General features: G+C 37.5%; 1 protein-coding gene across 1 annotated transcript in view; it reads right to left on the bottom strand.

Moving 5' to 3' along the window:
* The window catches only part of FAF1 (Fas (TNFRSF6) associated factor 1), a 164,078-nt gene that overhangs the window by 2,205 nt on the left and 143,769 nt on the right, over positions 1–18,104 (bottom strand). The window contains exons 16-18 of the mRNA XM_010019353.1: positions 14,821–14,901; positions 14,377–14,454; positions 11,377–11,592 (exon numbers count right to left, since the gene is read on the bottom strand). Coding sequence (XP_010017655.1) covers positions 11,377–11,592; positions 14,377–14,454; positions 14,821–14,901 — 375 coding nt within the window. The remainder of the gene's footprint in view (positions 1–11,376; positions 11,593–14,376; positions 14,455–14,820; positions 14,902–18,104) is intronic.

Raw genomic sequence — 18,104 nt, 5'->3', positions numbered from 1 at the left:
TTCCTGCACAGATGCTGCTTCAATTATTGAAAGGTTATTATCTTCGAAAGCAAACCTGTTATGTAAAAAACAGCCAAAGTAGTGCACTTAAGTTTGTGATTACAAAACTATGCTAATTAAGTACCTTGTTGCATTTTTAAATGTTTTGGTATTCTGCTACAGTCCATTATTGCACCTCGGCACTGACAGTGAGGTAAATAGGGGTCTCTGCAATTCACAGCATATGAGGTATTGTCCACCTGAGAGAACTGATTTTCCATCTTTTCTGTTCAAGCCAGTATCTAATTAGACCTCTCTATTTTCAAATCCTGCAACCTTTTTTTTTTTTGCAAGAAAAGCTACAAAAGCCAGAATAAGTGTCTTCTACGTTTGGGAAAAAGAATCTAAAAAGCCAGCCTAGGCAATGAAATGATCTTCCAGACTGTAACCATATGGAAACCTATTATTCACTGGAGTGTAATTCAGGCTTCATATCCTAGTCTAAAGTGCTGGCAAACCTCAAGTACCTTAAATAATAACAACACATGATGTCCCTTCCTCAATGTCTCCACACCGAGAAGGTCAGCTAAACGCACTGTGGAGTACCTGCAGCAAAAGGACTGTGCAGCTTTTCACCATAATTTCAGCGTGCTGCTTAATTCACTGAGGGACAGCAGAGTTTGCAAATGTTTACACCATTACCCAATTAACTAACAATATGGCTCCTACATCTGTCAACAAACAAAGCTGTTGTTGCTTTGTTTTAGCTCCTTGGCATTTTCTGTTCATATGGGTCGCCATTGTACTTAATTATCACACCATACCCCTTCTGCAGCTTCTACTTTGTTATTTGTGGTTTGTAAATATGTTGTTTACTACGAAGAATAGAAGCCTTATTAGTGAACACACCTCCTACCAAAAGAAATGGTTTCTCTTGTAAATGTATGAAATATAAGACCTTAGATGCTTTGTAACTTAGTCCTTTAAAACACAATTAGAAACCAAGGAATGATATATAATAGAGATCAAAGTACCCTGGAAGAGCTGTAGCCCACAAACGTGTGTCCAGTGTAGTGTTCTAAGGATTTTTATTCATTTGAATTTTGGTGGATTACTCAATAATTCAAAGTATAAAATACCTTCATATTTGTATCTGTGTACGTTGTTTCAATTACCATTAGGTTAAGTTCTGAAGCCCACTTCAGTGCTCTGATGTCATTGCATGGTGCTCTTTTCAAAATAGCCCCACGCATTACATCTGCTACGCTGTCCCAAACCCCACACCTTTATTATTTAAAGACACCTTCTGTTGCTAGCAATTATGCAGGAAATCACTTAAGCATGTGTTTATATACTGAATCTGATTTGATCCTGTTGAACTTAATGAGATTACATAGATACCCATGTGGTGAAATCAACACTTTCTTGATAAAGGTTGCAAAATTCACCAAGTTAAGCACTCAGCGTTTGTTAAAGGCCTAAATGAATGCTGAAAGCACAGTGGTACTCTGTATTTTCAGGTCCTACAATAACCGTCTTTCTACCAGTTGTATGCATGCACTCTAAGAGTCCACTCACATGTCACTTGGTGATACCAGCTGATGAGGTCAATGTATTTTTGAAATACATTGTGTGGTTTTGCTAAGGTAAGTACTTTATATTATAATGAAAGGTAAACTAAAACCCCTTAAAGAGACTCTAAGCTGTTCCAAGTTTATACAGTGAGGAGGGTGGCAGAGGAAGGACACAACGTTCAGATGCTGAGAGCGTGTAACTCAAGTGACAGCAAAATTATTAATACTCAAGCTCACAGGATCTGTATAGTAACAGGCATGTAACATTCAGTGCTATCCCAAAGCCAAAGCAGCGAGTGCCCTTGCAGTTTTCATCTTCAGGCAAATGACTTTCTATGCAACCTTTAACACTCCCCTCTCTTTGTGGAAGACTCTTTCTAGCAACATGACCAGAGGTGGTAACAGGACCTTATTTCTATCAGTGTTAGATCTTGCCATTGAGCTGTAAAATGTTTCAGTTTCACTGAGTTAGGTTTAAGTTGGTAAAACAACACTCTTCTTCCAACTATGGATGCAATTTTACAAGATCTTATGCTTTGGTGCACTAGAGCTTAGACTTCATCTTTTAAAGAGCTTTGCTATATAACCAGTGCTTGTTTGTTGCACAGGAAATGTATTGTTTTAATAGGTACTTGTTGAAATGAATTTTGTGGTAATTATTTTAAGTGAGCACTAGCTAGTTGGTTTGAACTACTTTGGTGGCACTTTGAAGTTTGAATGATTTAGGACTGTGCAAACCCAAGAGATAGTAATATTAATATCTCCCCTGTAAGAACAGAGTAGCTACTTACACTTTATTCTGAATAAATCCCTTGGGTTTTTTTCCTTATCCAGTAATGAAAATTAATACCAGTCGAAACAACATTTTAATACATTTTTATAGCAAAGTGTTTTTCCTTCTAGAATAATTTTTGCATTACTCATGCCTTCACCTTTGCTGACATATCTGCTCTATTACACTTTCACATCCTGAGCAGCTGTACTTTTACCATTTCAAAGGTGTGGTTCCTTACCCTCCCTAACTCTGCAGGGAAAAGATAAATACCAAAAAATGGCTTAATGCCCAGGAAGGTAATTTAAAAATAAAGAATCGAATACACAATTATTATGACACTTACACAAGCAGTAAATATCACACCCTTCACCTTTCTCTACGCCCTAAGACAAGGATCTGATTCCTGAGTAGCACAGCCTCTATACCACTTACACACGCATGAATACATTTAATGAATCTAACGGACAAAGAGTTCTTTTACTCTCTTTCCTAATCCTCCTAAAGTATAAATGCAATAGAAATTACTTAAAGGCACACCTGGTAAAGTACTACATCTGTTTGAAAAACTATATTTTCAGAATGACACACAAACACAAGTGAAAGTGAATCCTTTTTACCTATTGAAATATCTATGGGTTACACAGATAATACGCTCAACTAGAGCAACAAACAAAAGTGGGGTTACTTTATAGAAATATATGCAATTAGATCTGGTTTAGTTGAATAAACTTGGAGATAATTTACATCTGAATTGAAGAAAGCCGTCACAAACAAGGAAAAATATGTCATAGTAAAAGACTTCCAGGCTTGATCTAAGCACAAAGCTTTAATCCAGATGTCACACACTATCTTCTCTGAAGAGATTTTATATAAACAATATTTTAGATTAAGCAATTTTTAAAAATACATTTACTAAGCAAAGTAACAGACGTTGATAAAACAGAAAAATGTGATGCTATATCCTCTACTTAAAGCATGCTTTTCACTCTTAGAAAAGCCATGCGGCTCTCCAAGATACCTGAGGTGCCACCAATCTTCATAGTGTATATTTTCACTGCCTTAAGATCATTTATATCAGAAAAGAATTTGCTACATAGATTTAAATCAGTGAATCATAAACCTTATTTGCATTACTTGTCTTTTTAGACAGTTAATTAAGATAGCAACTGTGTTCTCCTCTGTTTTTTAAAACACTAAACATAACAACAGGGCATTGTAAATAGAAGGATAAGACCAAACCCAGTGTTGCTCTATTTGCAGACTGACACATGGACTACCTGGGTTTTTGAAAGCTCAAAGGTATTAATTCATGATTCCACATGAAAATTTGATTTTTTAATTGGGAAAAACCCCTTATCTTAAAACAAAGCTGAAAAAAACCCCACAAACACTAATCGTTCATGCACCAAAACTAAATAAAAGCCCCAATGTTAATCATATTTAAAAAATACCAGATTTTTTACCCAATTCCTATCAGTTAACAGTGGATAGTAAAAGAAATATGTAACTATAGTTTATCTATCTTCCAATAAAAGACATTAAGAATTGCTGTGTACAGCAGATCCACCTGAGTAGCTGAGGTAGTTCTGCTCTTTTTAGCCCAAAATCAGAAATTTTGTTTAGTGATCAGTACTCCCCCAAAATACAGCCAAAATTCATACAGTTACTAACATAACTGAGTATCTGGTTTGTATTTATTTCTAAGAAGTCATCTCACCGAAAAAAATCACTACAAAAAAGGCTGCAACTTCCTCCAGCCTTTCAAACAGCTCATTTTCAATGACAAAATAACGAATACACTCTCATTTTGGCAGAAGTGAAAACACAAAAGAATTTAAATTAATTAAAAGTCTCTTTCAATAATACCACTTTTGTTGATGTGCTGTTGATGGTGTTAAAGTATTACACAACTTGCCTTATACCCTGAGAGCAAGAAGTCAAAGTTAGTGTCCATCAGAGGAGTTACCTTCAGGTACTGAACAAGACAGTGCTGGCCTCCACAGTGACACCAACTCTGAGACTGAAGGACTTGGAGACCACGGCAGAGGAGTTGGAACTAGATGATCTTTAGGGTCCCTTCCTAGCCAAACCGTTCTATGATGATTCTATGATGACTTCAGATGTTGAGGGAAGAGGAAGGTGCTGTAAAGCTCTCCTCAGATTTTCTGCTTTCATCCCTTCCTTCTTTCTGGTTTGAAATCTTTGATCTATTCAGGAATTCTTTGTGTAGTTTCTTGAAGAAAGAGAAGCCAACAGAATACACTGGAATGGGACTTTTCCTGACAAAGGACCTGTGGGCAGAAGAGCTCTATCACCTGCTCCTTCACATTATTTACTTTCAGTGTTCTTGCTGAGTAGAGAAAAGGTTTAAGTACTGGCATTTACAGATGAGAGCATTTGTATGTCAAGCATACATTTCTGCTGTGCCAAGAAGCAAAACAGTCTGTTACTTGTGGGCACTGCTGCCAGCATGCTTATATTGAACTAACAATTATTCATGTATTTAATTATCCTAAAATGTGCTAGCTACAGAGAGATCATGTCACCAGAAATACTATAGTTTTCACTGTGGTCATTGATGAAGAGCTGAAGGGAAGCAAACAGCCACATCTTCTGGAAGTCTGAAAACACATAACTACGTTTAGTGCTCCAAGTGAACTGCAGGAAGTTTGCTTTGCATACATGCCAAAGGGGAATGGATGTGAACACAGTCACCCACAGGAGAACGACCCAGGATTGGATTCATGTGCACTTAATTATAACTGCATGGAAAAACAATGCAAAAGGATTTTTATCACAAGTTCAAAGGATTAAGATGTTCAGATACCACAATGATATCTACAGTATAACATTGTGATTGGTAGATAGGTAAATAGAATAAAAAGCGCGCTTAAGACTGCTTTGGTGATTCAGTCTGATGTATTACTTATGCAATTACCAAAACAGCAGGAGATCATTAAATTTTCTGGTAACCAGACACAGCATTCTTAGTATCATACTATTACAAAGGCTCTTTATGGGTATTTTATCATTACATTTTCTTCCTACGAGGGGAAAAAAAGCCCGTAAAATTGACATTAAGCATGAATTCTGGGGAAAAGGTATAAAATAGCTTCGGTCCAGTTCATGCTGGATAATGCCCTATGCAACAGCAAAGCTCTGCGGCTTAACTAAGGCATCTTCCTGTGAACAATAATGCGCCTCCCCTGAAATAAATGTCTTGTAAAATGGGGCAGTGCTGAATAAAAGAACACTTTTGGTCTGAGGGATGTGCTTGGGTGGAATATATTAATCACATGGTTGGCATTAGTCAGTGGGTTAACTAATGAGGATGACTCAACTGAGAGTTCACATACCGCATTGAGTGTTGTGAATGCTTCCTTACTTGAGTGAGTCTTAAGTAAAACAGCTCATCTGAAACTCACATCTATTTCCTGAAATTGGTTAAACATCCCCCATATTCAGAGTTGTTGTTAGACATATTGACCTATAGAACGTAATTTTATTTCTGCTTAGAATAAGCTTACATCTATGCAATGAGGAAGACATTCTTTCCGGCTCCTTCCAGTGTCTTCATACATGAAGGGCTTTAATCTTTCTCTTTGGGTATCATAGACACCAGTTCTGAAAAGACAGATTAAGTTTGTCTGTCTTGGAAGAAAACAGGAAAAATCTTTCTGTAATACAGAATTTTTGACTACTTATATGGAAATTATATTTCCACAAAAGTAAACATCACATTCAAGAAGCAAAATCTACTCAATATTCCCTGAAGTACTGCCATTGACTACAGTAGGGCAAGAACATAACCTACTCCTTTTGTAGGTGCAGACCGGAAGAGTGTGATACTACTTGGTGAGCACCAAACTTGTTAACAGCAATGCTAGGGGTTGCAAACACTTCAGTGTTCTGTATGCAGTGATATGTAGTCCCTTCCTCTTGCACTCAAGGTTCATCAGTCCAACCATTCTACTGTTGCAAGTCATCAGGAAGAACAACTAGAAATCACGCTTCTAGAAGAGGCATGGGAATATGCCACTCTGGTATGGCCAATTTGCTTAAGCAACTTATTGGTGTCTTAACTAAACTAAACATAACTGTTTGAATAAATAGAATAACAACATATCCTGAAAAGAGAGGAAAGACAAGGGCAGGAAGTATTGACTTAAGAACAGTTGTAAATGACAGGAGGCGGGACATCTAACTTCGTAGGTGGCTGTGGCCTTGTGTAAACTAGATCAGAGCTGATAAACACACGCCACCATCAGAGCTGTAACCTGTAAAATTTGAAATGATGTGAATAAAAGCAGATGAGCAAACTAAAAAAGCAAACTATTTTATGTAGTAGGAAATATAAACACCAGTACCTGAAATAAGTGGAAACATTAGATGGATCACATGATAAATTTTCCCCAAACTTACAAAACATTTGAAAATTTTTTTGAACATAAAAAAGAATACTCAATTCATCTGAAATCCTCCTTTACCATAAGGCAGATATTCAAGCTACTTTGCTGATTTATGTGAAGTTAGTAAAAGTGCTACTGGGTATAACCATGATGCTGCATGGATCCTTTTTCACAGTAAGATCTTCCATCTTTCTATCAAGATGATGGTAATGGAAAAGAATGTTAAAAGCCAGAGATGGTTCTGGACATATAATGCTTCCATGAACCATTTAAAGAGTTTAAACGCCACCTAATGAGTTTAAAAGTAGGTTATTTGAAGGAAGTAGTTTGCACTGAGTGAAATGCAGAATAACCCTTACAAAGAATGGCTTCTAGAACAGATATTGATATACAGAATTGCCAAACTACCTGGCATAGCAATATAGGGATCAGGCTCTAACATTACCTGTCTGAGAACATCAGAGGATAGTTCCCTGCTCAGACCTGTGTGTGCTAAGCACTCTGTTCACTATGTAAGCTGAGTGCCATAGCTAACTTACTATCCTGTGGCATTATTTCCACCACTGTGGGCATCAAAGAGGATTACTCAGAGTACAGGAATGATCACATTTGGGTTTGGAGGAATATCTTACTCTGTACTCCATATAATATTAAGAATTGTCTGACTCTAAATTTACTGAAATCCTGATCACCTAATTTAAATTGACATGCAATTTGAGTTAAATTTAATTTCTGCCCTTTCCAGGGAGACAGATTTTTTGTTTCTGTTTATTTAAACTGCTGTTGAAATTGGTTAATTAAAAGGATTTAAAAAATCTTAATACTCTAAACAGAGCAAACTGGTTCTGAATTATTGAGCAACATTTTAGATGCATTTAAATAACCTTAAGTGACTTAACTGCCACCTGATCCTAAGCTGTGGCTCAGAAAAATAAAATGTGAAATACTGTAGAAGTCTTGGCTTACCAGGGCCTCCAGATACAGTAAATAAAGAGCTTAAGTCTCTAATACCGTGTCTGCAAAAGGCATACTCTCAAATACATAACTAATGCTCCACCTTAAGGAGGAAGGAGCAGAAGAAATTATAGGTTGCGATTTTGATTTTTCAGAAGAAATTAATAAATTCAGTCTTTCAAAAATGGTCTTTTGAAAAAGAAAGCATGCCAGGACCTCCCTTTCTGAGAGACACCATAAAACACTTGCCAGCCAAAACAGCAATAATTCTACTAGGGTGGCTGAAGCCCAGTTTGGTCAAATTTGTTCTGCACATTCCTCCTACAGTTTCAGCTAGACCTGATACACTTCTTCTTGCCTGAAGTGTGGCAAAATGCCCACTTCATCAGATGTTAAAGAGTTTTAGAAAGGCTTCTACAGATCTCCACAGAAGGAAGCAAGGAACTGCTCATCTGGGAAGTCTCCAGGATACTGGGAAAAGGTGGATCATGCAGGTGGCAGATTGACAGGACTACTGAAATCAGTGGTTTTGGAAGGCTTTTAAGAGAATGGAACTTAGAAGAAATACTGATTGAAAAGGTTGACTGAGCACACTAATATGCTTAGGGTGAGCTCTTTTTGTTATAGTTAAATGCATTTTGAAGATTAGGGCAATTCTTGGAAGAAAGGGAACTATAATTCTAAAATCATCACATACATTTAAACAGCTCACACATTTGCTTCCATTAAAGCCTTTGCAGGTGCATTTAAGAATAAAGCAAAGAACTTATAATACAGCTTTTCACTCAGAAGATTTGCTTGCCAAATGTTTTCAGTTAGAGGTGCAAGTTACCTGCTGACCCAGGTTCACCTGTGTGAAACACATTTGTTGGTATGTTATGTAGTGCTGCTGCCTTGTTTAAGGTACTGACAGAGGATGTGGTTAATATCTAATTTCAGCACTAGCAGACAGAACAACACACTTGGTGACAAAGACCCAATAACAAGTCACTGCATGTGCTTAACTGCTTTGGAATGTCACTGCTGCTTTAAAATCTACAAGTAGTGTCTAGAAAAGGTTAATCTGTGTATTTACTCATGTGTAGAAGTTTGTATTTACAGTAGGGTTATGATACCAACTGTAAGTTAGCTAAGGATATCTGTGTAAGCAACTGGAACATAGAAATAAGAACTAATGAATTTTTATTTACGAAAGATGTAGAAATACTTCACCAACACTGTATCAAGGACTGATGGCTTTGAAAAGCGGGTAAAATGCTCTAACATTTATCAGAAGAAAACGCTGAATTGGTTCAAGAGAATCCACTCGTTCTGATAAGACAGAAACACTTATATGGGTATGTGTTACTGTAATACAGATTAGGATAGAAGAAAAAAAATACTAACTGGAGAAAACGTGTTTTCATCTTATTGCAGCAAAAAGTCAAGCAATAAATTCTGATACGTTCAAACATATTTTTTTAAAGTATGTTATGTATAGTTTAAATACAGACAGCATTTTAAATGCCACTGTTCTCTGGAGCACAAGCATCCCAGGTGTTCCATTCTTGTTGCACAGATTTCAATGGATGTTTGTGATATGTATCATATAGCAGAAGGGTCTTGACAAGTTACACTGTATTTTTAAGAAACTATACACCATGAAGCCTAAGGTAATGAATATATACTTTTGCCATATTCCAAGGCATTCATCAACTATGGAGTTGCACAGTTCCAACTTTCCAACACTGGGGAACACGGCAGATGTCATTTATAGCTCTCAGTGGTTAGCAAACCCCTGGGGATTATTTTTCATCTGTTGTAGCTCTGGTGGTCACAATGGCAACCAGATTCATACACGACCACTGAGTCAATTGGCATGAATCATTTATGTGACTCCTCATACATGGCATTATTAGGCTGGAATCATAGAAAAAAGATGACAGGGTCTCTGCTTCCCACGCAACAGACCAACGGCTTCGTATCCTGCCATTAAATCCTCCTTTCTTTGCCTCAGCATTTTCTCCCTGACAGTTTCACAAATGTACTGAAAATACCAGCCTGATCTAATTTAGTGGCCTTTTTTCTTTTCTACACCTTTCTTAATTTGTTCTTATATGAGTCATCTGATCAATTTTTGAGTTTGTTACAGAGGACTAAAATTAATAATGATGATGATGTGAACATCATCAGTACAGAAACAGCCTAGAAGTGCAAAACAAATGGAAAAAGTTAGAGTAATACACATATAGGGGTTTTTATATTAAATATGTACTAAGACATAAATATATTACAATTAAGGAAGTATGATTTGCAGAGTATTTAAATTACACAAAAACATTGTTTAGACTGTGAAAGATTGCTTTACTTCTGTCAAGTAGACTGAACGATCAGTAATCCTGGAAACACAGATGACTTCTAGTCCTTGGTTCCACTGGAAATGATATTATATGTATAAGGAGTAAAGTTAATTAGTGATTAATGAGATTCCTTAAATGCTGGTTTTCAGTCTGACAGCTTAGGATTCTCAATATGAGACAAGGTGGAAGAAAAGCTGCAAGCACTACAATCCTGTTCATAGGTATGCCAAGAATTGGTCAGAAATCACCTCCAGTCTCAAGGTTGTATGCTTGCTATAGACAATAGTTTCTTCACTCTTCAGACTACTTACAAATCAGATGATAAAGCAAGAGGTATCTGTTACAAAACAGTACTGTAAACACACGAATCAGAGCCTTATTCCTAGTGAACTTCCTTCCTCCAGGGGCAGTGAGGGGAAACAAAATGGAAAAACAACCCAACTTACTGAGCTCCTCTGATGAAAAACAGCATCATCTGGAGATGTCCCCAGGAAACAAAACCACATCTGATCCAGAGCTGCCCCCACCTGTTTGCAAGACTGAGGCAGTATGGCCAAAAAGCTGTTTTACCCATCTTTGCTTAGCTCTGTTTTGTCACCTCTGTAGTGCCTGTTACCTCCGCCTTTTATACAGGCCCTGGGTAATTGCCACACAGTTAGATCCTTGACTTTTCCCTTTGCTGTAACAGTGGCTAAATAAGGAATTAAAGTTAATTTGTAATAGAGCAGAAAACATATAGGTCTATTTTCAAAGAAACTTAGTAACAAGCACATAACTATCTGTTGATAAATCAACAGAATTTAGTTGGCTTTTGTAAGCAGTATTGATTTTGAAAATGGGTCACAACAGGTACATTATTAGAAGTCCGAGGTAGGAGATACAGATGACTATTACTAGTATTATATAACAGGTGGATGATTAATTTATTAGAACTTACCAATTAGCTCATAGCTGCATACTATCTGACTCTGAGCCTTCCTGGTTCATAACATAAAATTGCATGAAAATGGCAAACCCAAGAAGATCAGAAGTACCAGCCATTAACAGATGCCAAGTGTACTAATTTCAGTGTGCCTTCCCTCAAAAGAGGACATTATCAATGCTAGCTCAGCATATTTGGGCAGTTTTCACTGAATATGGTTCACAACTTGTTTGGTTCAGAAATGGAGGACTTTTAAAAGGTCACTGGAAACAGATTTCACAATGCCATTCTGTATCTAACATATGATAGCACTTGGCAGAACTCTTACTCATCTCTTTCGCCTTCTATGCTATAACACACTGGTCCTCTAACATACAGGAGGAAGAAGAAGTGGGATTTATTCCTAAAAGGTACATTTACTCACATCTCTCCTCGGAAAGGTGCCCAGCAGCTTGTACTCCTCCCAAGGATATCCCTTGGAAGCTACAAAATCAAAGACAACCTGCAGCTTGCTGCTGGCCAGGAAACGTCGCTCAAAGAATTCTCCACTGGGTGTCCGAATACGCAGTTTACTGACAGACTCGGTGCTCTCCTCTTTTGGTTCAGGAGGCAAAGATTGCTCAAGAGAGAGCCTGATAGCCTGAGGAAGGAAAAATAACCATTGAGCTTGCAATGCTAGCAACAGAAGAAAAGGACAGAAAGCTTTTATTTCTTCTAGAACTTCAAGATGTGCCACAGTGCTCCTGATCCATAGCTGTGCTTTAGATCTCAATGACAAAATCATTTTTATTCATTCCTTAATAACAGCCCACCAGACAACTAATTAAAATAAATCCTCCCTTATAACACATATTATTAGGTCTACAGTTAATGCACGATGGGGATAAGTAATTTAATCATTTGGCAGAAAGCCTTCGAAAAAATTTGAATGAGAGAATAATTGTCAAGTGGCCAATTGCTTCCTTGAAGGGTATAAATTAAAAGGCAGTAAAAGTATTTCTTTAAATGCACTTATCAAATTGCCTTCCTCTTGAACAGAGTAATTGACTTTCTGCAGCAAAGACAAGACCCTTAGTGGCAGTTCAGAGTAAAAAGAAATGTATGCAGGAGATTCACTATAAATAATCTAAAACACATAATTAAAAATATCATGGAGGTACATTAGATAAATTGAGTACCTATAAAAGTAGGAATGGTCAAAGAAGAAAACTGTGTGAAACAGAAACTGGAGCTTTAAGATTTCAAGCAAGCAATTATTATTATTTGCAGGAAGATGGTTCCAAGCACACATGTGCACAGTTTCTGCAACAATTTGTATGAAATCAGCCCCAAGTGCAATGACATTACATGCCTGAAAATGTGTATGACCATCTTCCCACTAACACTGTGTGTGCTGCTGATGTCAAGATTTTAAGGGCAGGAGCCAAGCCGGTGCTCTCTGCCCTCTGCTTCCAGGAGCTACTACAACACTAATACTTTGAGCAGATTTTTTTGGTTTTTAATTTATGCCTTGTATTTGATTGCTGAACAAGGTGGCCTTGATTTTGGAGGGTACTGAACGCTGTTGGTACTCATCGACACACACTGTCATCTGTTAGAAATCAGATCATACTTAGAAAGTGGCCTTGTTACATTATCACCTCACTTGAGTAAGCAGTTAATGAGAATTTCAGTGAATGGAAGAAACAGCATGATCGCACTCCCTGCCCCAAAATACACTTAAAAGACAATTTTCCAACCTGAAGAGGCAGTCAGGTAGGCATTTACCTAGATTCTCTAGGAACTTTCAAGATACACAGTTGCTATTTGTGCCTTTGAAAACCTCCCCAAGGTCACTTAGTAACAGAAACTGATGGAGGATGATTACATTAAACAGAAAGGACTGGGCAGAAGGAAGGCTTATGAAGGCTTTTAAATTGTCTACTTCTTACACACAAACCTCTGAGCAAATTATATCTCAGTATAAATATTTATACATAGAACTTGAGTTCATTTTTGCTCATCTACTATGAGATTATATTTTAAATAGATTCTATTTTAATTTTCTCTCTCTCCATTCTCAACCACCTGCTTACTATCTTTCTGTTTTGACATTTCCCCACAAAGTATAACAACAGATGCTACATTATTTACTGAACCCAATCAATTATATTATAGAAAAATAAACAACAGTAGCTCATTAGAGATCTTTTCTTTGTGCAAAGAGTGCGTCGCTCCCTAAAGTAACTAGTCTCCAAGGCTTTAACATAAAATGGCAATTTACAATGGATATTCTGTACCAGCAAACCAAGTCAGAAAACAATGATGTGATGGATCACATTAAAAACTCTTGGACCTGAACAAGCAATTTCAGTTTGTTGATAAAAAGATGTTCAGCTCAATAGTCAGATTTTAAACATACGAACTGAACATAAAGCCACTTCTGTAAGTAAACACTGTTGCAGAACAATTCAGTATAAGTAATCTGTATACTTGAAAATGGGGAGTGTTAGTAAACATTATTGTTAAAATCCCTTTTGTTCTACTAAGCAAACAGATCCTATTATTTTCATCACTGCACTCTACAGTTAAACAGGGAAGCCCAGGTACATTTTGATAACATGGACTAGTCTTGCAACCTTTGTGTAAGAAAACCATTTCCAAAAGGCCAAGATATCAGGAAAGGTTCAGGAGCAGATATAATAAAGCAGAAGCAATTATTGTTGTCTATGCATGCAAAATTACTTTAAAAAACCCCAAATCAAACCATATCATTTAAATCTGAGTGTGAGCTGATTGCTCAAGAGTTTGTTTCTGCTACATGCTACTGCTACTGACTTATGTTTGATTGCTATTAACCTCACAGAATTCCATCTTGCAATTATCCCTGTCACAATTCTCACAGTCTAGTTTCGTGCATTGCTCCTTCAGTTGTGTTTCAGCTTCCATTCTTGGCTTATGCTAACAACAGGACCTAAGTACGTCACCAGATACTGCAGGATAAGAAAGAAGTGGACAGCACCCTTCTCAAACCATGGAATACTGCTGTTGGACTGAATTTAGTACTCCCTGGAGGAAATGAAAGGGATCCATGGTATCTTATGTTTAAAGGAGTGCCTGCAGAAACAAAGTTAGAAGTTCCCAAAGATTCCACCAATTATGGAGCTCATTTCCTGGATCTCCTGTGAGCAGGCCTATCTAATGTATGGCTCTAGTTCAAATACAGGTGATGTAATTGTGACCCAGATGATGGAATAAGAAAGCTATTAAAGAGTGGATGAAACTTATTTAGCTGCACTATGTTTTATATATATATGGTAAGAAATTAATTTTTAAAAGTTAATTAATTTAAAAATTCACATAAAATTACATTTTGAGTGAAAGTTGCAATGTCCATAAGCTTCATGAACCCAAAAAGTTGTCAAGAAAAGGTAAAACATCTTACCTCACGTTCTTCCTCCTGTTCTTTCCGGATTTGTTCCAAGCGAAACTGCTCAGCCATTTCTCTCTCTTGTGCTTCCCTCTAAGAAACAAACAGCAATCAGACATGTAGTACCTCGCTTTCCACAGCTGTGGTTAATGATGAGCATCAGCTAAATAAAAGCAAAGAAACTCAACCTTTCTGTAGAAACTGATATCAGACATAAGTGATCTTTTCCCATCATTCCTTTCCCAACTTCTATTATTAAGTGTGGCCAGGACTGCTTTAGCAGGAAGTCTATTCCTAGTGACTGTACCTAGTGCCATTTTATAACCACTCAGGGCAATAATGGCTCCTACAGCAACCATCTCTTCTTAAGAGCAGAACTGAAGGCAGACAGTCCTCTGCACCAGAGAGATTGCACCAGCTGTGGAGAGATTCCCATCCTGACATTCACCCTGCACACACCTTTGCTCTGTCGGCCTCCAGTGATATGCGGTATGCTTCATCCTGCTCTCTTTTCACATTTTCTCTGGCTTCACGTTCATCCTAACATTAAAAAGAAGGAAAACAAAAATATCAGCAAACAGTGGACCAATATGATATATATCTTTATGTTCAGCAGCACTTTTTAATCCCAGTGACTTCAAGTTGTTTGACTGCCTTACTCATCTAACTGCTGCTAGGAGAAATGAGTTCAGAAATGCCTCAAGGGCGACACTGCTCTAAAAATTATGACTTACCTAAAGCCATGTTTCAATTGCCATGTAACAGATCAGTCTGTCCAAGCCCTGGCCTGAGGGCTGGACCTGGTATCAGGGCTCTTTGCTCTGCCGCCTTTATCAGCGCTGTGGCTGATGTACCTCCCAGGAATGGTGCAGACTCAGCCATAGGGACATGGGGTCACTGGGGGGGTATGTGTGGGCTGGTGTGGGGGAGGATTTCACTCCTGCAGCAGACAATTTGGATGGTCTTGTAATAGGGAAGGACAGACCATGGTTTAGAGGATGAGGCTGGATTTTAATCTGCTCTCTGCTCAGACTGACAGTGAGTAACAGCTTGTCCTGCAAGAAAAGACCTGCTCCCAGGTCCTAGTGAAAAAGCCCTCAGCAGAGTCCGTCCAGGGTCGTGACCATCAAACATCACCCAGAGACCTCAATTCACAGTGCTGAATATTACACAATCATGAGAAAGTAGGAAGTCCTGTTCTGCAGTATCTCATATGGACAGATGCAGACAGACAAGAAACATGAGGTCAGCATGCCAACTTCAAGACAGAAAACCTAGCAAAGTATCTTATTAATGATCACAGCCCAAAGGAATAAAGGTTTACTAAAATTACATGAATGACAAAGCGAGGTATCATCCACACATTGGAGGATCAAGAAGCGGTTATCCCCGAAAGCTGGAATAACTACACTGGGGTGATGTCTGATAAAGCAAAGTGTACAATCAATAGCTTCATACTCTGCCTCTGGAGCTGGAGACAGCAGCTGCTCCCCTATGCTTACTCTTCTTACATCTTATAATCCTCCCAGAGCCCTGCAGACACTGCATTGGTCCCTATAAAAATCAATAAGATTTAGCAGTGAGATAGCTGGTGGGCTCAGCACATTCAACTGTAGTAACCAGTAACCATTCGCCAGTAACACAGCACTTGAACTGGGGCAATCTATCCCCTGGATTTCATAGAAATGAAAGTCTACTACCTACTACTTCTTAAAGATTTATATTGATTTTCCCATTAATTTGCAAGGTTTATTCCACATAAAGGAATCATAATGTAAAAAGGACAATAACCACCAAATAACCCATTCTCCTTCCTGGCTTCTCTGGACCTTGATAAGCTTTATGTGCTATGCTCATGGAATATCTTCAAAAATTAACTCAAACCTGATAGGTGAAACTACCTTACATTAATATTCCATGTCTGTTGTAATTAACAACAATTCTTATGCTATCAAAAGTATGAGGAAAGTCTCTCGAATACACAAAGGTTTTCTCAACTCTTCTCATAGATGGAATTTAACAGGTAAAGGAAAAAGTGTTGTACTATTTATACTGGGACTTCCCATAAGCATACCACAGATTTATCTTAGAATGGTGAGAACCAAAACTATCTTCCCAAATCAGCTTTCTAAAGGAAGATGACTTCAGGTAATCTGTGAGAGGATGTAAAAAATATTAATAATTATTCCAAAGAGACCCTATTTAATTTTCAGGTTTTGCATCTTCATATATGACACCTAACTTCACACACTGAATTTCAAAGGTCACACAAGTCCAGTTAATGCCCAAAAGAAAACTGAAAGATCAGATACACCTATTCCAACTAGAGGCTCTTTCTTTCATCAGCGTTTGCTAACAATTAATATATAGTTACTTTAGTTCACAAAAAAACCTCCCAAACCAAACCAACAGTCAAAAAGTAAAATTAAAACGTTATAAAAATAATTAAAACTGACTCAATATATACATATTAATCAGAGTTATAAGAAATTGAGTACTGCCTTTTATTTTTCATTTTCTGTCTAGAAAACTCCAGGAAGTTATTACAAGTTACCTGTGATGAGCACAGGATTCATTTACCTACAGCGAACTTCACTGAAGGATTTTTGCAATAGGTTTAAATGATATAATCCAGATGATAACTGCAAAAACACTGGCAGTATCAATTCTACAACTAGAATCAAAACATGAATTCCAAGCATTAAAAAAACCCCAAAACATTATTTCCTCTCTTTTCATCACAGTTATCATCATCCTAAAAGTGGATTATGAAAAAGACGTCAGGAATGTGAAGAATTACTACGCATGACTGGTCCTCATAGAAATACATGAGCCACATCTAAACGTAAATGACTGTGCCATCGAGCTCTACAACACATTGAAACATTTACTGAAACAGACCTTAAAACCAAACCTGGAATCCGGATTTCTTTAGGTAAGCAGCAGCTATAAACCTATGAAATGTCTCTTTGAACCTACTTCTGTTTTGTTAATACTGCTCACACTCAACCAGGAACCACCTCTACGTAACGTTCTCTGGTTCAGAGTTACACCGTGGACAAATTTTAAACATTAGATAAAGCAGTTCTCCTTTTTGCAATGCAGTTTGTTATTTTAGCCATCTCTTCCTCTAGAGAAACCATACAGAGTACGACGATGACTCAAGTTCACCAGAGAGCAACAGAAGAAAATTCATAATAGTGACAGGAAGAGCAGGAGGAAATATTTGGTGGAGAATCTTTCATTGCACTAACAAAAAACGCATGAAGAAAAATAAAACAGGCCCACCACTAATAGTTAATTTGAAAAATGTCATGTTACCCACCAATAAAACTTGAGGCAGCTGAAAACATTCCTGTTAAACGCTACATAAACTGCAGCATCTGCTGACCATCAATAAATGCATCTCCACAATACTTTCACAATGAAGGCAAATTTGCCATCTTCCTTTTTCCAAGAAACCAGGATGTAAACAATGATTTATCCCAAGTCACCTTAAAAGTCTTCATTAGGAATGCGGATTACACAGCAGGGACTGAAGGCTGGTGTGAATGTAAACCATCCACATCCCAGGGGGTTTGGACAGGAGAAGAGACAACTCTCCTTTGCTCCTTAAAGGTAATAAGTCATTGATCTCTGCTTTCCCTTTTTGACAATGCAACAATATGGGGGACACACTGATTCAATAGAAAGTTTATAGTTAAAAAAAAATAACTGCATTTATCCACAGAATACATTCTTCA

The sequence above is a fragment of the Nestor notabilis genome, unplaced genomic scaffold, assembly GCF_000696875.1.
Source record: "Nestor notabilis isolate BGI_N333 unplaced genomic scaffold, ASM69687v1 scaffold2668, whole genome shotgun sequence".
Lineage (NCBI taxonomy): Eukaryota > Metazoa > Chordata > Aves > Psittaciformes > Psittacidae > Nestor > Nestor notabilis.
The sequence above is the reverse complement of the archived record's forward strand: the minus strand, read 5'-3'. Positions and strand labels throughout refer to the sequence as shown.